The 27,716-nt window shown below is 33.1% G+C and overlaps 1 protein-coding gene and 1 long non-coding RNA gene across 2 annotated transcripts; one reads left to right on the forward strand and one right to left on the reverse strand.

Moving 5' to 3' along the window:
- Positions 1 to 1,127: 1,127 nt before the first annotated feature.
- On the forward strand, positions 1,128 to 24,464 carry LOC141388174 (calcyphosin-like). The gene is made up of 8 exons (XM_073958204.1): positions 1,128 to 1,418; positions 1,538 to 1,578; positions 17,348 to 17,434; positions 19,040 to 19,176; positions 23,411 to 23,527; positions 23,704 to 23,761; positions 23,862 to 24,074; positions 24,150 to 24,464. Exons 2-8 carry the CDS (start codon positions 1,561 to 1,563, stop codon positions 24,252 to 24,254), a joined length of 735 nt encoding a protein of 244 aa, XP_073814305.1. The 5' UTR covers positions 1,128 to 1,418; positions 1,538 to 1,560; the 3' UTR covers positions 24,255 to 24,464.
- On the reverse strand, positions 8,901 to 17,339 carry LOC141388182 (uncharacterized). The gene is made up of 2 exons (XR_012408753.1): positions 12,859 to 17,339; positions 8,901 to 12,797 (listed from the first exon to the last, which is right to left on the reverse strand). It is a non-coding gene; the product is annotated as an uncharacterized lncRNA (long non-coding RNA).
- Positions 24,465 to 27,716: the final 3,252 nt, after the last annotated feature.

Here is a 27,716-nt window from a genome sequence, read left to right on the forward strand (position 1 = left end):
AGGCTGTAGCCTCAATATCCCCCGAAGTGGCTGAAATTTGGTATTTAATCTTTGTTGGGGGTATAAAACATTCCATTTGGAAATTTTATATATAGTTCAGGGGTTCAAAAAACTATAACAGTTTTTTGCCAAAGGCCCCATGTAAGGGTACCACCCAAATTAATTTTTTTTTTTTTTGAAGATTTTGGTAACATTTTTATACCGATTTGGTTTTAATTTGAATTTTGTGTTCCCAGAGGAAAGCGAACTTACTCGCAAAAACTATCCATATACATGTAGGTTTTAGTCTAACCCTCATGGACTGGTATTGCCTAAATTTTAGAACCAAGATTGCTGTAATTTTGTACATATTGTGTTTAGTCAGAGGATAGAAAGAAAAACTTTGAGCTCTTTTAAAGAGTGTTGAAACATTTTCCTTCTGAAGTGGATGTAAACTGGGATTTTTTGAATCTCAATGAGTAGAAAACCTCCACACAGAAAATTATCAGTATAAAGTGATTATCATCTGTTAAGATATTATTCTCCTCCAAGGAATTATATTTAACATAGAGAAAGAATTTTCTAATTGTTCATATTTACTTCAATACAGTGGTGGAGGATGGTATAAGAAGTTCGGCCCGGCCAAACATAACGCCGTTCTTACTTGTTTTAGTATATATTGGATTTGATTTTATATACGAAGTTGGATTTGTTGTCTCGATGCAATTTCTTTTGACTAAAAAAGTTGTTCTTTGTGTGTTTGCTCCTTAATGCCAATTGTCATTGTTCCTTATTGTGTATGTAAGATAATCTTTCTGAAGAAATAGGTCATAAGTTGAACAATTGAACATTTTTTTACAAATCAATTTATTAAGAATGGTTTCTATTTTTAACTTGAGCTCTATTCGCAGAGCTATTTTACACATAAACTCTGCGAATATTGACCACTGAAACAACAACAAAATATAAACATTTAATTAATTTAATTGTTAGCAACAAATTAAAATTGAATACTCCACCCTAATATGAACGTGAACGGAGATACCCACATACTTAATTGTTTTTACCTATGACGTTTGTATCTTCCCACAAATATAGAAGAATAGTAGAACCGGTTCATGGCGTGTATTACCCAAACAACATCATTCCAGCTAAGCTCTCTCGTTTACTAAGAACTGCGTAAAGTGAACGGCATGGTGCTCCACATCGTTTTTTTTTTCATTGCGGTGAGGTGAAATCGTTTTGTTCATGTTTGTTGTTTTTATGTATACTGAGATCGCATTGACTCTGTGCGGTTGGGGTCTGATTTGTGTGGCATTGAAAATTCAGTTTGATTAGTGAAGCCGACAAAGTTAGACCACATTTGCCGTAAGATATCAACAGTTTGTGAGAATTGAATTGAATTGTGCATTTTGATATTTGTTTTCATTTGTGAAGAAGTGAGTTTTTGAATTAACACATATTTGTGTTTATTTTTTTCTGCGTTTACAAAGTGTTCTCAAAATATTTATTTTTGATCGCTTTTCTTTACATTACTCCCTAAATAAACAACAATTAGTCGTTACTAAACGGAAAAACAAAATGAATGACGAACTATTCGTAAGTGTTAAATTGCAATTTTATTAGATTCGTATGTGTTAATCGACTAAAACCATAACTTTATATTACCATTTTGTTCACCTGATCAGTCTGACCAGAACCGATCATATCATGTTTTACACTCATGTTTTATTTATATAGTACATTAAATTATAATATGTAATTAACTTTAATTTCCACAAAGTCTCATTGTGAGTCATACCATTTATTCAATTCAATATTATTTCACTTCTTTTGTGTCTAAACTAATTGTAGCACCACATTCATTTGCTTCTGTGTGATTCACATCTGGTGAAAGTTGTGTGTGTATTTGAAGGTGTGGAGTCACGGTAAATTGTATCTAACCACGCATTTGAATAATTTCTAGATGTAATTGCCGGCTTTTGTTTGTTTATTTTGATTTTATTGTCAGCAGTGTCTAATGCTGTTACAAAGCTTAACGGCCAGAAACATTAGGCTGTACAGAAAATTATGTACACAAAACAATTTTTTTGACAATTCAATTTATAATATTTGGTTAATTTTAATGTTACTTGAATTAAAAAAATTAAGCATAATATTTTTTTTGAAATCATTTTTCTACACATTCATTGCAAAGACATATAACTGTAAAGACTGGAAAAGATGCATATCGCAAAAATGTTTATGAAACAAAGTATGTATATAAACATTTTACCAACAACAGGGGTATGTTAATTATAAAAACCGCATTAATGCATTATACAAATTGTGGGAAAGCAAAAAGTTGGACTCAGGATTGTATTCCATAGCAGTTTCCAGTTCATTGAATATGAACTTGAAATGGTTAACTACTTAACAGAATGTTGTTATGATATCGTAACAACAGAGCTTAACTCCATCTATTGACAAATGTTAACAATTGGGTTTTCCAATCTTTATGTATTTGAATCTTTGTTCATTGGTTTGTGTTGTTTGTACCGAAATTTGCCTTTGGAATTATCAAAGATATAAATACATTAAGATTGGAAAACTCAATTGTTAACATTTTTCAATAGATGGAGTTAAGCTCTGTTGTTACGATATCATAACAACATTCTGTTAAGTAGTTAACCACTTCAGGCGTTTTTAACCGCCAAGTTCATATTCAAAGAACTGGAAACTGCTATGGAATACAATCCTGAGTCCAACTTTTTGCTTTCCTACAATTTGTATAAACCGAATTGCGCTTTAATGGGGTTTTTATCATTAACATACCCCTGTTGTTGGTAAAATGTTTATATACTTTCTTTCATAAACATTTGTGCATTATGCATCTTTTCTAGTCTTTACAGTTCTATGTCTTTGGAATTATTTCATGTAGGGTTGTCACTAGAAAAAATGTACATATACCGAAAACATGATTTATGGTGTTTAAAGTACATAATACATAGTAATACATATTAAGTAGGAATTGCCCGGAAATGAGAATCTAAATCTAAAAAATCTCTCAAACATTGAAATTATAAGAGGTATTTCACTATGTAGTAATTATTGTATTTTCGTATCCTCCTCCTTAACTACTGTTCGCCGAAATAAGACAGTTGTCTGAAACTAGCACTATTGCTTCTTACTGTGGTATTCTCTTTTACTGTAATCATATGTTCATCTGAGTCAGATGATCTGACCCCTTTCAAAAAAGAATTTACCATAATAACATAATGACTAATAAATATATTTTCCGATGAAAACCACATTTTACTGTTGTACCTATAAACAATGACTTATTTTTATAACTGTAGGATACAGTTGTGAAATATTACTCATTGGGTAAAAACAAATATTCTTTACATAGTGGAAATAACAATTCCAATGTGGAGTTCGTATTAAGGCAAGATATCGGAAAGGGTCGCAATTGGTACGGTAGTTGGTTGTCCAAGAGAACTGACTAAGGTGATGGCAAATTTGCATAAGTATACCTTTTTGTCTACAGATTGTATGGTAGAGAAATAAAGGCTTTATCGGGGACTGTATATATGGTTTAGACCACAAATAATGAAACCTCCTTATTGTATATAATTAATTGAATTAATCGAGCTAACATTACCTTAGCAGTTATGTATTCAAGAAGTGAGTTCTATCGAAGTCCCACACTCCCAACCAATATGATACGATCGTTTCGATGTTGGTTTAATTCAGCTCTTCAGGCATATCGGATGTGAATGGCTAGAAGACAAAGGCTAAGTTTGATAACTTCTATTTGTCCAAAAATTATTACAAATTTCGAGATATGAAGTATTATTGTATGTTTGGTCTAAGATTTAGGCAACGTTTTACATCACATTTATATCAACCCTTTGTTGGCAACTTAATTATACAGATCGGTATACACAGTGGTGGCCAATAAATATGTAACAGAATTGCCTCCTTTAAATTTGTATACCCTTCACAATTATATGTAGGGTATAAATAAATTTGTCATTCCATTTGTAACACATCGAAATATTCATCGGCGACCCTATAAAGTATATATATTCTTGATTAGGGTAAAATTATTAGTCGATATAACCATGTCCGCTTGCCCTCCTTTATAATTTGGTACAGAAGTTTCTATTACTCCTAGGATGTTTGGTATTGCAAATGGTCTATATCGGTCCACGTTTTGATATACCCACCATAGAACGGTACCACCCGATTTTCGGTGTTTTGAAGGCATTAGTTTCATTATCACACCGACATGGCTGAAATTTGGTACTTGCTCTTCGTTCGGGGTAAAAAACCTTCCTCCAGAAATTTGTCGGTATATATCTACGCCTTCATATAGCCACCATAGAACGGTACCTTCCGATTGTTGGTATTTTGGAAGTTGTGACCACAATAATCCACCGAAATGGCTGAAATTTGGTATATAGTCTTCGGTGGGGATATAAAACTTTCCCTCTAAATTTGTCGATATAGGTCTACGCCTTCATATAGCCCATATAGAACTGTACCTCCCGATTTTCGTAATTTTGAAGGTTGTGACGTGAAAATCCCACCGAAATTACTGAAATTTGTTATTTTGTCTTCCAATATTCCAAAAGAGAATTTTCGGTATAGATCGACGTTTTGATAAAGCCCCCATAGAACGGTACCTCCCGAACTTCGGTATTTTGAAGGTTATCTACATTGCTTCACCGAAATTTGGTATTTTGTCTTCTACATAAACGAAAGAAAACTAATTGTTCCATTTTACTTCAATACAACTCGTGGTGGAGGGTATAACGGCGTTCTTACTGGTTTTCTAATATATTTTTATACCCTCCACCATAGGATGGGGGTATATTAAGTTTGTCACTACGTTTGTAACTACTCGAAATAATCATTGTAGACCCCACAAAGTATATATATTCTTGATCAGCGTGCAATTTTACCTCGATATAGCCATGTCCGTCCGTCTGTCTGTCTGTCTGTCCGTCTGTGGAAATCACTCTAGCGTCCGAACGGATTGACGTAGGTTGATGAAATTTTGGGAAAATATGTTATATTTACGTAGGACTTTTGGTATGGTATTCGTATAGCCCCCATACAAAATGAATAAGATATTTGGTCCATTTTACCACCGAATTGGTTGTAATTTGGTACTTTGTGTCTCCAGAGGCCAAAAAATATTCCTACCAAAGTTGGGTTATATAGGTCCACGTTTTGGTATAGCCCCCATATAAGGCCCCATATAAAGTACGCGTCATTTTAAAATATTTTGAATGTATTAGACCCATTTGAACACAGAATTGGTTGTAATTTGGTATATTGTGTCTTCAGAGGCCAGAAAACATTCCTACCAAAGTTGGGTTATATAGGTCCACGTTTTGGTATAGCCCCCATATAAGGCCCCATATAAAGTACGCGTCATTTTAATATATTTTGTATGTATTAGACCCATTTGACCAAAGAATCGGTTGTAACTTTGTATTTTGTGTTTCCAGTGGCTAAAAAACATTTCTACCATAAAATGTTTATATAGGTCCACGTGTTAATATAGCCCCCATAATACAATATCTCCCGATTTTCGATATTTTGAACGTTTTAGCCTCATTATCACACCGATATGGCTGAAATTTGGTATTTAGTCTTCTTTAGCCGTATAAAACTTTCCCCCAGATATTTGTAGGTATAGGTCCACGCCTCATATAGCCCCCATGGAACGGTACCTTCCGAATTTCGGTATTTTGAAGGTTGTGGCCACATTAATCCACCGAAATGGGTGAAATTTGTGGTGGAGGGTATAAAAAGGTATTTTTAAGAAAATGTGTTTGATCTATGAACTCAATTTCATGCTTCTCCCGTATGACCCGCCGATGAAGTACGTATGTCTAAAATATCAGTTTAAATTTTTTATTTACTTTAAATTTTCCCAAACTAAAACAAATAGATTCAATCATATAAAAATAATATTTTATACGATTTTTCATGGAATTTGGTTCATTTCCATAAGATTTTATCATAAATTTTAATGGCGTGTTATGTATTTTTTATAACTGCTGTATATAGTAGAAAAACTTTTCATTTCCTTATTTTTGAAACAAAAAGAATAATTGCCTTAAAACACCTAATTTTACATTCAAAAAATATTGTAAATACAATTTTTTTAAAAGTGCGATTTAGTTGAATGTTTTTTATTGGCCAACAATGTACGTCCATAATGGTTCACAACCTTGTCCCAACACAATAGTTCCACTCGATTTTACCCAGCAAAAATTTGGAAACCACATTACTTCACTTTATATAAGCTATCGTACCACTTACACAAACTCTAAAATATTAGGACTACAACTTTAAACCTTCCATTTTGAAAACAGAGACATAGCTTCCACATATAAAATGTGTGTATAATAATACCAAACACGGTGCTCTTGAACCAACTTTAAATGAAAGGAGCTTACACTGGGAATTTTTTGCGGATTCTGAAACTACAATGTTTATAGATGAGAAAAATCAAAAACAAAAATCGCCGAGCGCTTTTTAAATAAATTGCGGTCAAAGTTCACATATTAGGGGTTTTTTTAGATTTTCACGATTTTGCTGGGAAACCGCAAGTCCTATCGAAATGGGATTAGAGAAAATGTTGTAGCTGCGAAAATTCACTGCAAGATTTACTTTTTCTTAGGCTTTACATGTTTTGAGTTATAGAAGTTGAAATTGGGACAATAATCTGACTGTATCGACTCCTTATAAAACAATGTCATGCAAGGTGCGCCTTAACTGTCTTTAAATGAAAAGTGGTAACACCTGGGAAGTTTTTGCAGATTTTGAATCTACAATGTCCATAGATGAGAAAAATCAAAAAACCCAAAAAAAAATCGACGAAGGGTGTTTAAAAAAAATCGCGGTCAAAGTTCACATTTTCAGGGTTTTATAGGTTTTCGCGATTTTGCTTGGAAACCGCAAAGTCCTATTGAAATGGAATTAGAGCAGATGTTGTAGCTGTAAAAATTCTCTACAAGATTGTCTTTTATGATATATTCGTAGGCTTTACCATATTGTGAGATATACAAGTTAAAATTGGGACAATTCACTGACTGTATCGTTTCCTTAAAAACAATGGCACGACTGCAATTTCCCAACATAAACTGATATATCTCTAAAATAATACAACCTAGGAAAAAATTACGAAAGCCAATCTTGTAGAGAATTTTGACAGCGATAAGATTTTCTCTAGTCTCACTTCGATAAGACTTACCGTTTTCAAAACCTAGGAACAAATCATGACGGTCAATCCTCTGGAAAAGATTGATGGTTAATCCTCTAGAGAATTTTTGAACTTTGACCGCGACTTTTTTCCGGCGATTTTTTTTTTATTTTTTCTCATCTATGAACATTGTAGTTTCAGAATGCTCAAAAACTTCCCAAGTGTAAGCTCCTTTCATTTAAAGTTGGTTCAAGAGTACCGTACCAATACGATATTTTGGAGGGTAGGTATGTGACATTATAATATGTATAAAGAGCCCGGAGAACGCGTCAAACCAAGCCCGAATCCAAATATTCTCTGTATTTGGTAGTAGTAGATGGGTGTTTGGGGCTATGAGTGATAAAAATGGATCAGGCGATTACAATGGATCTAATCGAATACGCAATATTCGTTTGAACAGAGCAATCCACGAAAAACGACCAGAACACGACCCGAAATAATAATTTCCAATCAGAGATCATCAATGAGTTACTTGCCCCCATAAGCCAATTGAGCACGCACAAGTTTTTTAGGCCTTTGCTTTTTAATGCATGTGTTTTCTTGCACTCTGTTTTTTTTCCACCACCACAAAAAACACTTTCGACGCATCAAGACCGTTGATTGTGCGTAATAAGTAAAACAAGTGTCCATCATGTTTTGCATTGTATACAAAACACGCAATCGTAGATAATTTGCCAATTGGCTCATCAAGTGGAAGTACACACACAACACTAAAAAAATGAGCAATTGTAATTTTATTTGTTGTTGTTTCGTTTGTGTATCGTCACCGAAGACGTAACCCACAAAATAACAACTTTACAGGAGAAGCAAAAAACGTTATGAAATGAAAAAGCGTATGAAATGAAAAAGTGGAATAATTATCTTATGTGGTCGAGTATTTGGGATATTCGGACTCGGCAATAAAAAGTAGGTCCCATATCATTGAGCCAATATGAATCGGCGCGCACTCATTGATATGAGAGAAGTGTCCCCTGTCACTTATGGGATGTTTGTGGAACAATTATTATTATTATGTGTGGGTTACGTCTTCGGGCATTTATGGTGACGGTATGCTTTTCGTTATTTGCTTGAATGTTATGTGTGCTTTAGCAAATTATTCTAACGTTTGAAAATCAGTGTTAGAAAATGATCTTTGCTACCACTCTCTCGGAGAACATGAGACAATCGGTTGAATTACAAGGGTCGAAAACAATACTTCATGTGCGATGAGCAACAAAGTAGAACAGAAAATGTTATTGCGTATTCAAAACTACTTGGCAAAGCATACCCAAGTGTCTTAAAATATCAATTTTTGAATAACTTATTTTTTTTCTTGAGTGGCTAGCCACACTCGTACATATTTTGAGAATGGCAAGCAACACTTGCATTTATTTTTTAGAGTAGCAAGCCGCACATACACTTGTTTTTTAGCATGTGGCTCATGAGTGTCAAAATCAGCCACTTACGCACTTCTCTGTTTCCAATCCTGTCAGTGGTCTTGAATTTGGAAAGTCGTTAAAACATTATTCGGAAAACAATGGATTGGAAAAATTTTTTCTCCCCCATTTTTACCCAGATCCTGTCCTTTTTGACTTTTTGACTGTCCTTTGCCTTGGTCGAAGCATAACGCCGGACTGAATACACTTCACTAAAGCAGAGCATTTCAGAAATTGGGCTGTTTCTTTCTTAGCCTCAACACCGGTTTCGTTCTTTTGGCATGTATTTTATATTCTACCAGAAATATGGGAAACAAGTAAAAAACGCATTGAGTTCAGTCCGGACGAATTCTTTAAAGGAATGATATTCTATACATTGGAAAGTTTGACATTTTGTAGCATAAAAGTACTCAGTACCGTTTGACGTAACACCATGTGTTGCGTTGTTACAGTGACATGAAAAAATCACTTTGCCAAAAAAAAAAAAATAAAATGGATTTACTTATAAACATTTTTGTCCGAACATTTTTCATAAATTTCGATGTGGATTATCACGACTTCGATGAAATTATATCTTTGTATGGCGATGAAGCACCATCCTATAGCACTGTGAAAAACTAGTTTAATAAATTCAATCGTGGCCGACGCAAAATCCAAGGTCGTGAAAGTCGCCCTAAATAGCCGTTGTGTCAGAAAACATTGATGCCGTGCCTGAAGTGATAATGCAAGATCGTCATGTCACATACCGTGAGACGCATCCTTGGGCTTTCCTTCCACTAGCATACATTCGATATTGCATGAACACCTGTCCGTAAAAAAGGTTTGTTCTCGTTGGATTTAGCATAAGTTTACAATCGCTCAAAAAAGGCTCGTGTCGATTGTTGCAAAGAAATTTTAAAAAACAAAAACGAACGCGGTGCTTCATAAAACGTTTATACGATTCGTCGCAGGTGATGAATTTTGGATCCATGATCCAAGTCCAACGAAAGATGTTCATGGAAGAAGTACTTCGAAGCAAATGGCCACTTGTTTCTTCGGTAAAACAGGATGTGACGACTATTCCGCTTTAGTAACGTAGGACTGTCCATTCTGAGTGACACATAACAATTTATTTGACTGAAGTTTTCGGAGAAATTCGAAAAACGAGCAAGTAAAGATGAATCATTGTGCACTATGGCAATACGAGTTGTCACACTTCGGCTCAAACCAGCGCATTTTGAGCGACCAAATCGTGGAATTGATGGGTCATCCGCCTTACAGCCCCGACTTGGCATCGGATGACTCCTTCTTTTAATTTCCGCACATGAAGAAAAAAATCGTGGTCAACGATTTTCGTCGCCAGAAGATGCTGTTGAATTATTGAAAAAATCATGTTTTGCAGGTATGTCAATCGGAGTAAAAAAAGTGCTTCGACAGTTGGTTTGAGAGCATGCAAAAGTGTATAAATGCACAGTGCGTTGTCATTATTAGGCCAGAAGAAAAAACATTTTTTCCTCATACCACATTTAACGCTTGGCGCACCAAACACGCTATGTATGTCCAATGTCGACGATCATAGCACATGTTTGCTGGGTAGTGTATTGTAACTTTTCATGCTAAGTATGACACAGTACCACACTATTTAATTTTCCAACACAGATGACAACTCATTATTCTTTGTATTACTTTAGAGTTTATATAATTCATGATCATAATGACCTACATAATAGCATAGACTAGAATCGCAATAATTCGTGCCACCCATTCGTCTCTTGATATTGGATTTTTCGGTCACTGAGGCCGTACTTTTACCCCAATTACTCTCTGATAAAGAATTATTTCACTGTATAATACTTACCTATTTATGGCCAACATTTAAATAAACATTCTCTTAAGTTATATTAACACTCTCTTAAGTTATATTAATTAATTAAAATTAATGTGTTAAATATATGTTACTTCAATAAATTGTTCACCTCGTATCACAAGAAAGCACGTTCTTACTATTACAGTCCCATGTTTAAATATTGGATTAGTAGCCTGTTACTGACTCTTCTAATTATTGTGGAATCACACAATTTTATTACTAATAAGGATTTGGAGGGTAAATAACACCACACAAACGAACGTTGGCACTTCCATCGGTCCCGTGACCGTCGACGTTATTTTATCGACTTTAATTTCTCCTTACTTGAACTTTTTTGGTCATTTTGTTTATTGTTCAATTACTCTTTGTTTATTTTCCTATTTTAAAGCATTTAGTCTAGGTTACGAGTATTCAATTTGTTTTCTTCATACTGCTTTAGTATGCATTACAGTGTGATATATGCATTTTTATATACATACATACTTACATCATATATGTACATATGTATAAACTTAACCTCTCATAAAATGGTGCCAACTTATGAATATACCCACTGACGAAAACATTTATTATATATATTGGAAAGTAAATTAATTAATTAAATACTTAATATATTTTAACGACGTGGATATGGAGTAGAATTGAATTCAAGGTTTTCGTGTAGACTTTGAATGCTCAGACAACCAACAATTAAGGAATATATATATATATATATATATGAATAAACTTAATTAGAGTTGCCAGATTAGGATACAAAAAAAGAAACAGTAAGGATAGATCAAAATCGGGCAGGAACGACTTTATGATACCCTACACCACCACCATTTCAATATAATTTAGGGAATTTCTTCTAGAACATATTGCGTCACATTTTCCATATTTCAGTAAAATTTTTGTTTGATGCGTCAAATATATACATACATGAAATCGGGCGAAAATATGTGAAAGCTATATCCAAATCTGATCCCCAATTTTCAGCGGAATCGTACCTACACAATGGCATAATACCCCTTACCCCGATTTGGTGTATGGTATAAAAAACAAGTAGGAAAAAACGATCATGGTCGGTCTAATATGTCGATATACCCAACCTGTAACATTTCTGAATTTGACGCCTAATCACACTGGTTGCAACAATTCATAAAAGAAAAGTCATGAAAGCATGTATAGAATCAAAGCGAATGAATTTGAAGTTTAATAAATGTCAATAGAAATGTGGGTGGATCAGTCATCTTTATCTTGATGATTTCGATGCGTTAGAAACAAAAAAAAAAAAAACAAATTTTATATACCCTCCGTACTATGATATAAAAATATACCTAGATTCCAAGCATAACCCATCATCCTATGAATTTTGTAGATATTTAAAATTATCACGGTGCGCCTGAATTAACTTTAAATGAAAGGAGCATATACCTGGGCAGTTTTGCAGCTGTCAGTATTTTGCGTGGAGCCAGGGTTAGATACAATTTTGTAGCTGTGAAAATTCTCGCCAAGATTGGCTTTTATGAATTTTTCCTAAGTTTTCCCAGTTTTGAGATATAGAAGTTCAAAGTGGGACAATTCACTGCACAGAAAAAAAATTGTAGCCATTTGATAAAGAAATTCAAAGATTCAACCAAAAATTTATCGATTTTCCGGCAATAAAAAAAATTGTCATATTGACAAAATTCGATAAAATTATTTAATCACAAAGTAAAAATACAGTTTGATAAAATAAAATTGTAATATTGACTAAAAAATGTATCGATTTTTTATCTTGAACTGATAAAATATTTCACATATTGACAAAAATATTTATCAAAATATTCCACATTTTGCTTGATAAAAACAAAATATTTTCTTGATTAAAAAAAAAATGTTGAATGCATTTTTTGCAATCGATAAAAAAATGTTCATATTTACAATTATTTCGTTGTTTTTTTTTTTTTTTTTTAATACAAACCCAAAAGCCACAAAAAAGGTACATACACACATTTATAAATGGTGGTGGTTATTTATTTAATTAAAACGCATAGAAATGCCAAACAAAAAGCAACAGCACACACATAGGTACATAAAAATAACAGATACATACAAGAAATAACAGATGAAAGAAAGAAAAACGGAATGGAATAATAAATAACAGAAGTAAATAATTATTTGTGCCACACTTCAATTTTTATAAAAGAAAACAACAAAAAATCACTTTTAAATATAAAATACAGGGAACATCGTTGAACGCTTCTCGTTAGATGTGAAATAAAACACATTCTTTTGTCACATTGAAAATCATCAGCGGAAAAATGGATATCTGTAATTACAAATATATTACATATATATTTCAAATATATAAAATGTATTGACGTTATTACCAATATCACATCCGGTTGCTTCTTTGTCCAATAAAATAATTTTATTCTCCTTTTTCAGATACGTGAATTCAATTATAAAATTTATTGGGCATTTAATTTACTTGAAAAGCACCTTTACTTTAAGAAAACACACAAACACAGATTTATGCACAACCGATCCACACTCAACTACTGCTTTAAAGAGACTGCCAAAATTAACCAAACTGACGGTTAAAAAATATTATCTGCCTAACTTAACCACCAAACAGAACATGAGAACTCGTACCATTTTTTCCTTCCCTCTTCGTTTGTTAGGTTCATAAAAAACAGTAAGAAAGTTACAAGCCTTCACCCGAGCACAAGTATGTAGATAATCAAACCAAATGCCAAACAAACGCATCATTCCTCCATTCCGCAAAAATGCCCATAAACATAGCAACTCACATCTCATGAAAAAACACATCACATTGTTGTAGCGCGCTCTCTCTCTATGTCGTAAAAAAGTTTTTTTCTCTCGCTCTTGAGAGTGAGAACCAGCGTTGCCAGTATTTTTTAGCCTCTTTTCCCCAACTTGTCCAAAACTTTTCCCCAAAATTCCCCAAATTTTATTGAATTTCCTCAAAAAAATCCCCAAACATTTTTTAACAAATAATTACAAAAAATTAAACTTGGAAAGTATTCTATACACTTATATATTAATTAAATTAACGATATTGAAAACTTCACTTTCAAGTGATTCTGAATCATTAGTCTCATTGGATTTATATAAATTTTTATAATGAATGAGTTGTAACATTTTTTTAGGTGGGTCAAAATTTCTACAACTAATGGAGTTGTTAGAAAATTGATTATTTATTATAGTAACTCGTACTACATTTTATTTCTGAATATGGTTCAATATAGAAGATTCTTTCTACTTAAGAATTACTTGTTGGAACAGAAAGCATATTTAATACCATCTACAATTTACGAATGATAACTTTCTCCATTGCGATTCGTAAACATCCGTGGAGATTTTTGTGTTGACAACTGGTTCAAAAAAGGTCCGTATAGAGCTAAAATTGTGTTGACCCAGTGAATTGCTGCAAATATTGGGATAAATTTGCTTGTAAGTTTGAAAAATTGCATATTTGTAGGCATCGGTTTCAGCATTTGTATTAACAGCGTTTAAGATATTCAGCACTGGTCTTTTTAACTTTAGTAATTGTTTACTCAAAAAAGTACAAGTCAAAATTAAAGCCTAGGTCCATGGCTCCTCATGGGAAATTTGCCGAGTCGTTTTCGATCGATTCCACTATGCATATTAGCAATGTGCATCGGTTTGAAAACTTAGATTAAGGCCCGTTCTTACATCTTTTCTTTAAAATCCCATTTTGTTATACCTTACTCTAAGAAAAATAAGGAATAAAGTTCGCATTACCAGGTATTTGTTATTAGATCTTCCATTCCATTCCAAGCAAGACAGTCTGTATACATCAAATTTAATCAACTCGGATTGGTTGATTAGAATTTGCACTCAAATGTTTCTTGTTTTTGGCACACTTTAAATTTTAGAAGGAACACAAAGTTCCTTTTAATTTGTCTGACACTTATTATTAAAGCAAACTTGTAGGAATAAAAAAACGGGTAATCTGTCCGATATCGACCAATATTTAACTACAAAAAGGATATAATAACGGGCCTAAGCATATTTATCTCTTTTATAATTGGAGCCATGAATGTTAAATAAAGTTTAATTTCCTCATTGCACATCAATCCAGAAATCATTTCTGCAGTTAAGTCCCCTTCAGCAGTATAAATGATGGAAAATGTTATTTCAATTCAACCCACTGTTCTAGTACACTGTCAGTCGTCGAACCGCATGATAACACTTCAAATCTGTCGTAAATTATTGCTGCTGCGACCAGTAAGTATATGATGCATGTTATTTGTGCGTCACGCGTGCTCTACTACTATTGACGTACTGAAATTAAAAAAAAAAAAATCAGATAATCTGAAGTAATTAGTCAAAAAAGAAATTCCCCAAAAATCCCCAAATATTTTTCAGATTTCCCCAACATTTTCCCAATTCCCCAAGTCGAAAATTTTTCCCCCATTTCAAATAAAAATTCCCCAATTTGGGGAAAAATCCCCAATACTGACAACGCTGGTGAGAACATGCGACAAACGTTGAAACCCATTTTAACAACAGAAATTTATTAATAACCATAAACAAATTTCAATAAATTTTTTGTTTGAAATTGTTTATCGATCGCTTTCCAGTAACATTTTTCCCTAAAAAAAAAAATTTTGTTCCACAACATCCCATACGGGACAAGGGAGACTTCTCTCATATCAATGAGTGCACCCCGATTCATATTTAGCTCAATGATACGGGACCTACTGTTTATCGCCGAGTCCGAACGGCGTGTCATAAGACACCACTTGTGGAGAAGTTTTTCAAGGCTGAAATACTCAGGAAATGTCGCCAACATTACTGAGGGGTATTTTGCCACCGTTGAAAATGGATTTGATGTTACCTGGCCGGGGAATCGAACCACCGACCTTCTGCGTGCAAGGCGGGCGTGCATACCATTGCACCACGGTGGCACCCAAAATTTTTCCCTATATATTCGTAATATTTTATCGCCATTCGACAAAAATATGGTGATAAAGCTTTCAATCAAAATTTTCAGGGTGGCTTTATTTCTGTGTGGCTGTTCGCCTTCTTATAGAACATTGCCATGACTGCAATTTCCCAACTTAAATTTATATAGGAAAAAAATATAAAAGCAATCTTTTACAGAATTGCCCTCCTCTCTCTAACCTCTAGACAATTTTCACAGCTACAATAGTTGCTTTAGTCCCATATCGATAGGGCTTGCGGTTTCCATGAAAAATGCTGAAATCCTAAAAAACTATACAAATGTGACGATTTATTTAAAAATACCTCCAGCTATTTTTTCTTGTTTTTTTTTTATTTCTCTCATCTATGAACATTGTAGTTTCAGAAACCGCAAAAACTTCCCTATTTGTTTCAAAATATATATAAGTCCATTTACCCGACAAAAATTACAAAAAATAGTTTTAATTAAAAACTTCACGGGGATATTAAATAGCTTTGATGTTATGTCCAAAATAAGCACATATTTGGGTAACTAATAATAAATTTTGGTTTGAAAAAATAGTTTTTACATGCATTCTGGTGTTGAAAGTTTTGGAAAAAATCTATAGGAGTACTTATTTATTTTTCTTAAAACTCACAAGAAAATCGGCGGATTTTGTTTAACTACATTCACATAGACGGTTCCCATTAAGGAAAATTATCGGGTTGTTGAGATAAATCATTAGGCTTCTTAAACGGAAATAGAGCTCAAAGAAACTATTTTGATTTATATGCATTTTAAATAACGCATGTGATTTATAATTTGGACGCTAAGACGTGGCATCGGCTGCATCTTAGCATTAAAAATTATAAAACATCGCTAATTTACGCAAATCCGGTTTTAGGTGGAAACGACCCTCAGAAAACGCGATGAAATGCGCGATATTTTGAAAACAATTTTAGGCGATTTTCCTTTGGAATTTCTCGTATCTCGCATTTTAGTAGATGGATTTTCACGAGTACTGATTTATTAGATCTGAAAAGTAAAATCTACTACTTGCAATCAAGTACGAGGAAATCGAATGACAATTGCAAAAATTTCCGTATTTTGATACAGATTTCTGTGAAGCTGTGTAGACTACATTCACGTCAAATATATACCAATAACTCAGAATCGCGAGTTCTACAATCCTATAAATGATTTTGCGGATCGAAATTAGAAGATAATATCAAGAAAACATTTAAAATCTGGCTTCAAAATGTCAGCATCATTTAATAATGGACGCAGATCAAATTTTAAAAAGTGAGACATTGGTGAGATGGCCCTTATTTAGTTGACTTCTACTTTTACTTTGACAGGAAAACCGTGAATAGTGTGGTTTAATCACAAATTGAGAAAAAACAAAAAAAGACACGTCGGCTTCAACCCATTTTTATATACTTTATAGGTTAGCAAATGCTTATTTTAATCCTCAGACGGGAAAACAAACGCAATGAATCCTCCATACTATGGTGGAGGGTATAAAAATATATCTAGATTCCAAATATAACCAAAATTGTATCAAAACTATTGACCAAAAATTCCTTTTTTCTCATTCCCTATGAATTTTTTAAATAGAAAATAAAACATATAAAAAAATCACTAAAACAAAATATGTGACGCATTTTTTCAATAGCGCGACTTTCAATTGGGAATTTGATTATAAAATATGTATGTAGAAATGTATGGCAACCTCACATACTTTACACAAATCCACAAACACACACATGCACACACCAAGTCACTTTATCCAAATACACCTTAGAAAAGCAACTGGAAGTGAAGTCTATTGTGATAATAGTACTTATCTACATAGCGACACAACCCCCATATAGTTTCTTACCTAGACGTCCTTTTTGACTAATTTTGTGTCATTTCTTTAATAGACTAAGGGATGGGTACCCAAGCTTTTATTGATAGTAATCTTTTTACTAATGTCATGCCGTCAGTCATTACAAGCGAAATCAATAAATGTAAGTATAAATAGATGTTGAGTGTATTTGTCTGTCTACTACGTATTGTTATGATTACGAACATATGAGTTAAGCCAAGTTAAATTTACCGAAAGTTTTGAAAATAATTGTATTATGGATTTAAATGTTCTTGCATGACAACAATAATGGCATGAAATAACTAATTTCTAAGAGTAAAACAAGTACATAATTTTTACAAACATGACATTGCATTGATTCTGTGTGGAATTGCTGCTAAACAATATTATTAATTTGATTACACATATTTACATACATATGTGTGACAAAACGAACAAAAAAAAAATAAATAATTGGTGCGACCACCAGTAATATTATGGCGTCAAGGATGAAAAATTATAAGCACTACAGTCACACCTGAACAAATTAAAATTGCCTATAAATTTCGATGTTGTTGAAGCTTTCTTCTGCAGAAAGTAGTGAGTTGATTTAGCTACGTTATCCCATTAGTCAAAAACTGTTCAAATAGAATTGCACTTACACAAGACTTTCCCGTTTTTTAGCTCTGGTTTGTGGGCGGGAAGAAAGTCACGTAACAAGTCTTTGAAACACAGAGCTTAAAAGAATTCGTAAGTAGTAAACTAAACAGAAAAACGGCATAATTTTAATAGAATTGTTGATTCTACGCCTTATTTGTGCGATATAGTCTGACTTTCAGATATTTTTCCTTGTGCGAGTTTAGGGAATGGCAAAGAAATGTCGGTAAGAAATTTTATCTGGTTATATTTTAATTTGGCTTCAATTTAATGCATAGAAACAACGCACAGTTTTGTTGAAGAATTTACTAAATACTAATAATCTTTAAAGTAACAAAAATTCAATAAGATTATAATTAGGCATATAATAAATATTTATATTTTTGGTATCAATTAAGTTGGTTGTTATAACAGCAAAACATCTCTACACAACATCAAAAAATCACTGAAAAATCTAAAATGTCTGTCCAGACGCGTAATTACTTTAACATATATAGAGCATCGTACATGAAACCTGAAAATCTGTGCCCTATTTCATGACATATCTACATCTATAGAAGTTCCCAAAAAGTACTACAACATTCAGTTTTAATAATTCAGTTTATAAACACCACACCACTGTACTGCATTACTACATTAATCGTATGCAATTAAGAGAAAAAAGTAATAAACCAATACAATCGTACATATCTCCACATAAAAGAAAATAATCACTGTGGTTTGTCTTAATTTGTCTGTCCCGCATATAGTATACATATCAGTTCGATCAAACAACAACAATAAATTTATATCACATTGTGCAGTTATGCGTAATTAATTTAACTGAAAAGAAAATGCCGCTTATTAACAACAACTATTTAATATTAATTGAGCTTTAAGTGTGACTGAATGTTTTCCATATCTGAGAATATGTATGTGTGATAATAAATAAAATTGCGTACATTTTCAATTTTTTTATATTAAATTCAATGTATCAAACATTAAACATAGTGGAGAACAAAGTGCGAATTTCTTAATTGCTTATAATTTTCATAACACTGAGTTCATTCCACTTTGGCTAACCGCAATTATTGTCATTGTATTTATATTTTGGTTATTTTTATTGCTGCAGGATTTCCAACAGCTTGAGGCTAACATTGTTAATAAGTCATTGGCTCAACTATCAGCTGGCGATATGGATCCCATAACAAAATTGCGTGCTTTGTGTTTGTCCCGCGGTGCTACAGGAATCAATGGTTTGGGAAGGTGAGTAATTTTTAGCTTTTGTTAAACAACAGAGGGCAAAACGAAAATTTTGACACGTGTGTATATATGGCTCAATGACACAAAGAGTGTCCAAACTAAAGATAATTGATTTTATATAAAACAAAATTTTTGTTGACTATTGAATTTTGACTTCCGAAGTTTAAAAAGTTTTTACAACCAAAATAAAATAGCTGTGCACTACTCCATCATAACAATTATGTTTTACATTGTTAACAATTCAATATGCATATATATATATATATATATATATATATATATATATATATATACACTCCACGTCAGTAGGATAGAACACCTAAATTTTTGTTAATGTTAGCTTATTTATCCCAAACAGAATGAATCTACGTTTTTAATCTTGTAGGGATTTAAAGTCTATGATGTTCCGTATCAAACACAGAAAAAATTATGTTTCTAGCTGTTCGCGAAATGATTTTCTGATCCATTTTCCAATAGTACTATGAAAAATAGGCATTTATTTTTGGTCATCAGGATAGAACAGTCATTTTATTTTCGCGGATTTTTGAGATATTAACGCCGAATTTTCTTTCAGTCGATAAAGCAAGGCTTTCTAATCATTTTTCACCAAAGAAATTTCATAAAAAATTCCGCGAACACCGAAATAACAGCGTAAAAAGGTTTTAAATAACAGATATTTTAAACATCTCGGAATATCAATAGGCGTCGCGAAGTAATGTCATATTTCTTCACAATAAGCTAGAATATCACACAGTCAACCTCGATGGATGCAATCGAGTGCTTCGGATGCTGATAGCATGGACTATTTTCAAAATAATTATGAAAAACGTCAAAATTTCTTATATAAACCATGATTTTTTGTTCAATAAAATGGCTTTTCCGCGAACAAATCTGCCGTTTAAAGGTTTGGAAATATGCTCCACATTTAGAGGAAGATAATCTGGCATGAAAACATCCGCTATTTTAATACACTGAAGGAAATTTTAGCACTTTTTCAAATTGAACACAACCTTTGCACTTTGAATTTTATATGTGTTCTTATTTCGGTGTCCGCGACTGTTCTCAAGAGTGTTATGTTCCAATAAAAATGGACCAGGTTATGCTCTTCATACCGGATTTTACGATGTAGTAGTTTATTAAACTGAACTCGCATATGTAAAAGCCCCGTTTTCGCGGGAAAACACAGTCATTGAAATTGAGGTTTAAGGTTTCGCATGCTGTTTTAAAAAGTACTAAAATTTCTCTCTGTGTATTAAAAAACGGTTGTTTTTGTATCAGATTATCTTCCTCCAAATCTGGAGCATATTTCCAAACCTTTAAACGGCAGACTTGTTCGCGGAAAAGCCATTTTATTGAACAAAAAATCATGGTTTATATAAGAAATTTTGACGTTTTCCATAATTATTTTAAGAATCTTCCATCTTATCAGCATCCGAAGCACTCGATTGTATCCATCGAGGTGGTCTGTGTCGTATTCTATCTTATTGTGAATAAAAATGACATAACTGCGCGACTCCTATTGATATTTCGAGGTGTTTCAAATATCTGTCAATTTTAACACTTTAACGCTATTATTTCAATGTCCGCGGAATAATTTATAGGTTTTCTTTGGTGAAAAATGATTACACAGACTTGCTTTATTGACTGAAAGAAAATTCGGCGTTAATATATCAAAAATTCGCGAAAATAAAATGACTGTTCTATCCTGATGACCAAGAATAAATGCGTATTTTTCATAGTACTATCGGAAAATGGATCAGAAAATCATTTCGCGAACAGCTAGAAACATAATTTTTTCTGTGTTTGATACGGAACATCATAGACTTTAAATCCCTACAAGATTAAAAACGTAGATTCATTCTGTTTGGGATAAATAAGCTAACATTAACAAAAATTTAGGTGTTCTATTCTACTGACGTGGAGTGTATATATATATATATATATATATATATATATATATATATATATATATATATATATATATATTTGTTGATAGATTTATATCATGGCTAGTCAGCGTTTTTTTATATTTAGAAAATGGGGTTTTCGCTGCTTTAATTCGACATCGAAGTTTCCTAATGATTCATAAACTCGAAAAATATAGAATGGGCGGAAAAGTGAATGGTTGTTGCAGAAAAAACAGCCATTTTAGGTAGTCACCGTAAGGTTTTTTGAACTTTTGCGTCAGGAAACATGGACAATTTGTATCGTTGTAATCAGAATCACACGGACAACCTCCGATAAACATTTCAAAATAATGCCCGAACAGCTCTTTAACTGGACTTAACCAAAGTTTTTAACGTTTTTAAGGGAGGTACCCGAATGTGTTTTACGATATATGTACATAGATCTTCATGGAACTTGTTGTTTGGACAAATATCAGTCACTCCTTTGAATAGTCGTGACCAACAGCCATTTAAGTTGGTCACCGTATGATTTTTTATATTTTTGGACTATTATGTCTGGTCGCAGGGACTTACCCACGAAACACATTATGTCGCTGTGAACAGGAGTACCGGCAAAAGTTTTGGCCAAATCGTGCTCATCACTCATGTTTTGTTGGTGCCGCTAGAGTTTTTAGAGCTTTAATGTCATTATCTCAGAAAGTTTGGAATTTCCCTCGAAAAAATACTTACATCTGCAGTAAAGGCAGCGAGGACAACTTGATGGAAAAAAATTCAAAACGATCGAACATATCGCACCTGTTCAACAAAAGGGTAGTTTCTCAAATTTTGATATTTTTAATGTTTTATTAAAAAATTATAAGTAATGTTCAACTCCACCAACTGTAAAAATCTGACATTATTTTGTCAACTATTTCGTCAGAAAATACCGTTATGTCACTCTTCATGTCTTCAGAGTCATACTTATGTATTGACAGTTGTTTGTCTCTACTGAACATTAAGAAATTTTTACTGCCCTTTTATTGAACAGGTGCAAAATGTATGTCTTTAAGCATACATTCGTGCAAAACATTTTAAAATTTTGTGTGGAAAAAATATTACGAGAAACAAGTTTAGACCAAATCGGTTGATCCGATCGAGAGCTATCGTGAGTACTATTTTTCCGAAAATTTATGAACTTTTGTGGGGGTGGTAATCGAAGGTGTGGACCATCCATCTACAGCACATTACAACTCCCAAATGAGTGAACCGATTTTGTCCTCTGAATACTTTCTTCATTATATCAAGTTCCAAGGTGGGTTATATCGGCCCACGTTGTGGAATAGCCCCCCATATAACGGTACCGCTCGACATCAGTTATTTTGGACTTTTAGCTACATTTTCTAACCGAAAAACTGGTCATTCAAACTGGTCATAAATCTTTACCACAAATAATTATGGACATGTGCGCACTTTTTGGAGTAGCCCCAATATAACGGAACCGCCCGATTTGAGTTTTTTTGAGTTTTTAGATAGAAAAAAATACAGATATCTCTGTCAAAAATGTGGTAATAGGTCCATGTTGAGGTATTTTTCAACTTATATCGACATTTTCGTTCCAAATTGGGTGTTATTTGGCATTTAGGGTTCAGACTCGTCACAAAACTTCACAATCAAAAATTGTGGACAAGAGCCCACATTTTTTAAACGGTACCGCCTCAGTGATAAAAAAAACTTCTCCAGACCTATAGCTCCCATATTATTATACCAGCCAATATCAGGTATTTTGAATGTATTACCTACAATTTCGTTCTATATTGGCTGTAATTTGGCATTTATATGTTTATTTAGTTAAGAATATTTCCGGCGGAGGTTAAAAAATGTTCGTCCCGACAGAGCCCAACGCTTCTTACTTGGTATTCTTGACAAGTACATACATATTTTCAAAAAAATGAACGAATTAACTTGTTTGCGCTCTATGTTTTACATAGTGTAATCCTTACAAGACATTTAAATTTGTCATTTTGATTTACTCAATATGATTTTCGAGAAAAAAAAATTATAATTTTTTTTAATTGTAAAGCATTAAATATGTAAGCAGCTTATAAGCTATCGACTAAAAAACGAAAATAAATTAAAGTCATTAATTTTTAAAATACTTGTATACATATACATACTAAAGCGTATTTTTTGACAACAACATACATATTACGTATCAGAGCACACATAGGGAAATAATTTTTCATAAAAAAACAGCATCAGCCATAATTCAGCTATTTTAAACAGACAAAATGTTTTACATACTTACTTGGTCTTACTGCCTAATTAATTTACATAAACTGCTCGCATTTACAGAATATCCGCAATATGGATGATGATGGCAGTAAAGCCTTAAACGAGTACGAATTTACCAAAGGCATCAAGGAATGCGGTTTAGATGTGAGTAATGAGGAGATTAAGGAGATGTTCCGCAGGTAAATGAACAACATTTTAAATAAAGATATTAATTACAATTCATAAGAAAAAATCATAATTTCGGCTTTTCATGTCTTCTTAAATTTCACATTTCATATCCCGGGATAAGCGCTGTTGGTTACAACCATTATCTTTTTGTTTGTACGTTTATTGATGTTTTTCTTCTTACTTACAGTTTTGATGAAGATGGCAGCGGTTCCATTAACATGACTGAATTTTTGCTTAAGCTAAGGGTATGTTGTTTTTTTGCGTGTTAACGTTTTCGGTATTTAGACGAACAGGTTTTAAAATAAATGTTTTTTTCCTTTTCCTAATTATTATTAAAACAAAAAGCCTCCCATGTCCCAGGCCCGTTTAGCTATGATTGATAAAGCCTTCAGCAAAATGGATAAGACTGGTGATGGTGTCATTACCCTGGAAGACTTGAAGAACGTTTACACAGCCCGCGAACATCCCAAATTCAAGAGTGGTGAAAAGACTGAAGATGAAATTTTAACTGATTTTCTGCACAATTTCGAAGGTGGCCGTGGAAATTTGGATGGAAAAGTATGTTAGCCAAAACATTAGAATGTGTATAAAATGACCTATTTAAACTGTTTATTTCTGTGTCTTTTATTTTAGGTGACCAAAGAGGAATTTATCAATTACTATGCCACCATCAGCGCATCCATAGATAATGATGAATATTTCGAATTTATGATGAAGAAAGCCTATGCCTTGGAATAAATCACTACATCTAAAATTTATATTTTTATATTAATATCCTTATCCTTCACTTAATGTGCAAAATGTTTTCTATTCATATTTATTAACTAAACAAAATTTGTTTGTTTGCAATTAAATCCTCAAAGTATTACTTTCGGTTTAAATGTATAGATAGCATTTTATTAATAAAACAAATATATATTAAATTGTTTCACTGCAAAAAAAAATAAACTTTTCGATTCTCTAAATGCATTGATATAATGAAAATATTTGAAAACATTTGGCCAATAAACTCTCAACGAAGATGTGTACATTAATCTGATATTTCACCGATTTATAATATGGATTTTCATAAAATAAGTTAAATAGTAAACACATAGAAATATAGAGTTGGATAATATAGTTCCCAGTTCACTGTAGTAGTTCCAAAACGTATGAGTAACGCCATAAAATCTAACTTGCGATACTACGTATACGCAGTTTGTTCATACAAAAGATGTGGGCCATTGAAACTGCGTAGTGAACTAGTTAGTTCCATACAGTTCATTTGGCACAACTCTATGGAAATTAAGGAAACTAAAAAAGTAGGTCCAACTATTGGACGATGGAGGCGTAGAGTGTCCTTACGTTTTTTCCTATTCGATAAAAACACGTAGTGTTTACAAATTTTGGAAGAAAGAAATTGTTTATTGCTTATGCGAAATTACTATCGATAGCTTCCTTTCGTTTATGAAGAAGACAAATTTCAGCAAGTTGGGTAAAACAAGTTGGCTAGCCTTCAAAATACCGAAATTCGGGAGGCTCCGTTCCATGGGGGCTATATCAAAACGTTGATCTATACCTACAAATTTCTGGCGAAAAGTTTTTTGACTCAAAGAAGACTAAATACCAAAATATTGACCCTTTTTTAAAGATTTTAAAAGTAATTGGCAATAATTGCACGTATTTTACACAAATACACAAAAAAGCTTTTATTTATTATCTGGACATATCATAAAGGTATCCAGTTCTAAGGATAATTGTTAAATACCAAAAAATATTTGCAAAAAATTACTTGTTTTACGTGGTAATATATCCGTTTAGTGGCGGTTTTATGCCAAAACTCCCTATTATGCGACACCTGTGGTGTGTACCTGGCGCGTTTTCGACGTATTATATGTCCGGTTAGCTTTTAAATCCAATAAATATCTCGACCTCATGCCGCCAGTACCATCTCTGTCCATAAAAACATGTCCCTAAAAAGAGTTAAAATGTGATACATATATGCATCTGAATTGAAAATATTTTGAGCAGCACTGTAAACTGATAATTCTCTTTTGGAATATTTTATAACCCCATGGAAGACTAACTAACAAATTTCAGTTTTTCGGTGAGATATTGACGTCATCACCTGCAGAATTACGAAAATCGGGAGGTACCGTTCTATGGGGGCTATATCGAAAGGTGGACCTTTACCGACGAATTTCAGCCAGAAAGGCTTTTACCTCCAACAAAGGCTAAATACAAAATTTCAGCCATTTCGGAGGGCCACAACCATCCGTCTGTTGAAATCAAGATACAGCTCTAAATTTTTAAGATAGCGCTTTGTAGTTTTGTACAGAGGTTTAAACTAATCCTAGGATGTTTGGTATTGCAAATGGGCTATATAGGTTAACGTTTTGATATAGCCCCCATAGAACGGTATTTTGAATGTTATACCCTCATTATCACACCGAAATGGCTGAAATTTGGTACTTAGTCTTCATTGGGGTAAACAACAGAAATTTTTCAGTATAGGTTCACGCCTTCATATAGCCCCCATAGAACGGTACTTTCGGCATTTTGATTTCGGTATTTTGAAAATTGTGGCAACAACAATCTACCAAAATGGCTGAAGTATAAAACTTTGCATATGAAATTCGTCGGTATAGGTCTTCGCCTTCATATAGCCGCCATAGAACGGTACCTCCCGATTTTCGGTATTTTGAAGGTTGTGGCCTCAATAATCTTCCGAAATGGCTGAAATGTGGTATTTAGTCTTCGTTGGGGGTATTCAACTTCCCTCTTTAAATTTTCTTCTTTATAAACGAAAGGTGGAGGGTATAACAAGTTCGGCCCTGCCGAAATTAATATCGTTCTTACTTTTTTTTTAATATTTTTATATTCTCCTCCATAATCTGGAGGGAATAATTACATATATATATATGGAGATCCTATAAAATAGGAAATCGTATAAATAGGAACCTACATAATATATACATATATTCTTGATCAGCATAAAACTCTAAGTCGATATAACCATGATCGTGTCCGTCCATCTTTCTGCTTGTTGAAATCATGATACAGCTCGCAAATATTAAGATAGAGCTTTATTATTTGGTATAGATTTCTATTCTTTTTCTATTTCTCCTAGGATATTTGTATTGAAAATGGGCAATATTGTTCCACGTTTTGATATAGCCCCCATAGAACGGTAGTTTGAAGGTTGCGGCTAAATAACTGAAATTTGGTATTTAGTCTTCGTTGGGGGTATAAAATTTTCCATCTGAAATTTGACGGAATAGGTCCACGCCTTCATATAGTCCTATAGAATGAATTTCGGTAGTTTGAAGGTCGTGCCCTTAAAATTCCTCCGAAATGGCTGAAATTTTGTATTTACTCTTCGTTTGTGAAACTTTTCAACTGAAATTTGTCGGTAGAGGTCCACATCTTCATATTGCCTCCATAGAACGGTATTTACTTAATTTTTTTGGACATATATATGTCAACAGCCAACGAAACTGGGTAGAACCCACTGATTGGTATTCGCTTTCCTGAAATAAAATATAAATTTTTGGATTGGAAAGGTAGAATTTTAAGTTATCTTTACCATATTTCCTCTGTTTCGGACTCATAAACCTATCAAATGTGATTTTTTTGTAACTTTATTGTAGTCTTGAAAATTTTGGACATAATTCAGTATAAAATTTTGATTTTATAAATTGTTTCTACCGATTTCTTCATAAGAATATTTTTTGAGGTCTAAACATCGATTTTCATCAAATTCCAAGACCCTAATACAATTTTTTTGCACAATATTTGTTGGCAATCAACACCCACGTATTTGTGTAAATTCTTAGGGCGGTTCTAATATTTTGACATTTTTTCATAAAGCGAGTAAAAAGTACCGTTATAACGCATATGTGAAACATGATTGGTATTCGAAATATCGGCTACTATATACTCTACATGTCCACAAAAATATAATTTACAATTCCTTTCCTATCGTCAGATATAACGGTAATTGTAGGCAAATATTGGTTGGTTCTATTCAGATGAACCGGAGTGTATGTGATTTGTTGTGTTTGTGAAAATAAAGTGTATCGGTATTTTGATTTTTATTTAATTGATTTCTTCAAAATAATGAATGAAACCGCCTTTAAAACTGTAAAAATCTGTTTAAAGATTTTCTGCGTTTTTCGCGATTTTACGGTCTACGCACAGTGGATGCGCTCAACGACAAAA

Source organism: Musca autumnalis, unplaced genomic scaffold (assembly GCF_047663935.1).
Source record: "Musca autumnalis isolate F117 unplaced genomic scaffold, ASM4766393v1 scaffold_1, whole genome shotgun sequence".
In the NCBI taxonomy this organism is placed as follows: Eukaryota; Metazoa; Arthropoda; class Insecta; order Diptera; family Muscidae; genus Musca; species Musca autumnalis.

Excerpts from the sequence above, each read along its gene's own strand:
- LOC141388174 (XM_073958204.1), top strand. Across the intron at positions 19,177-23,410 it reads ATCAATGGTTTGGGAAGGTG|TATCCGCAATATGGATGATG; the intron begins AGTAATTTTTAG and ends GCATTTACAGAA. Across the intron at positions 23,762-23,861 it reads AATTTTTGCTTAAGCTAAGG|CCTCCCATGTCCCAGGCCCG; the intron begins GTATGTTGTTTT and ends TAAAACAAAAAG.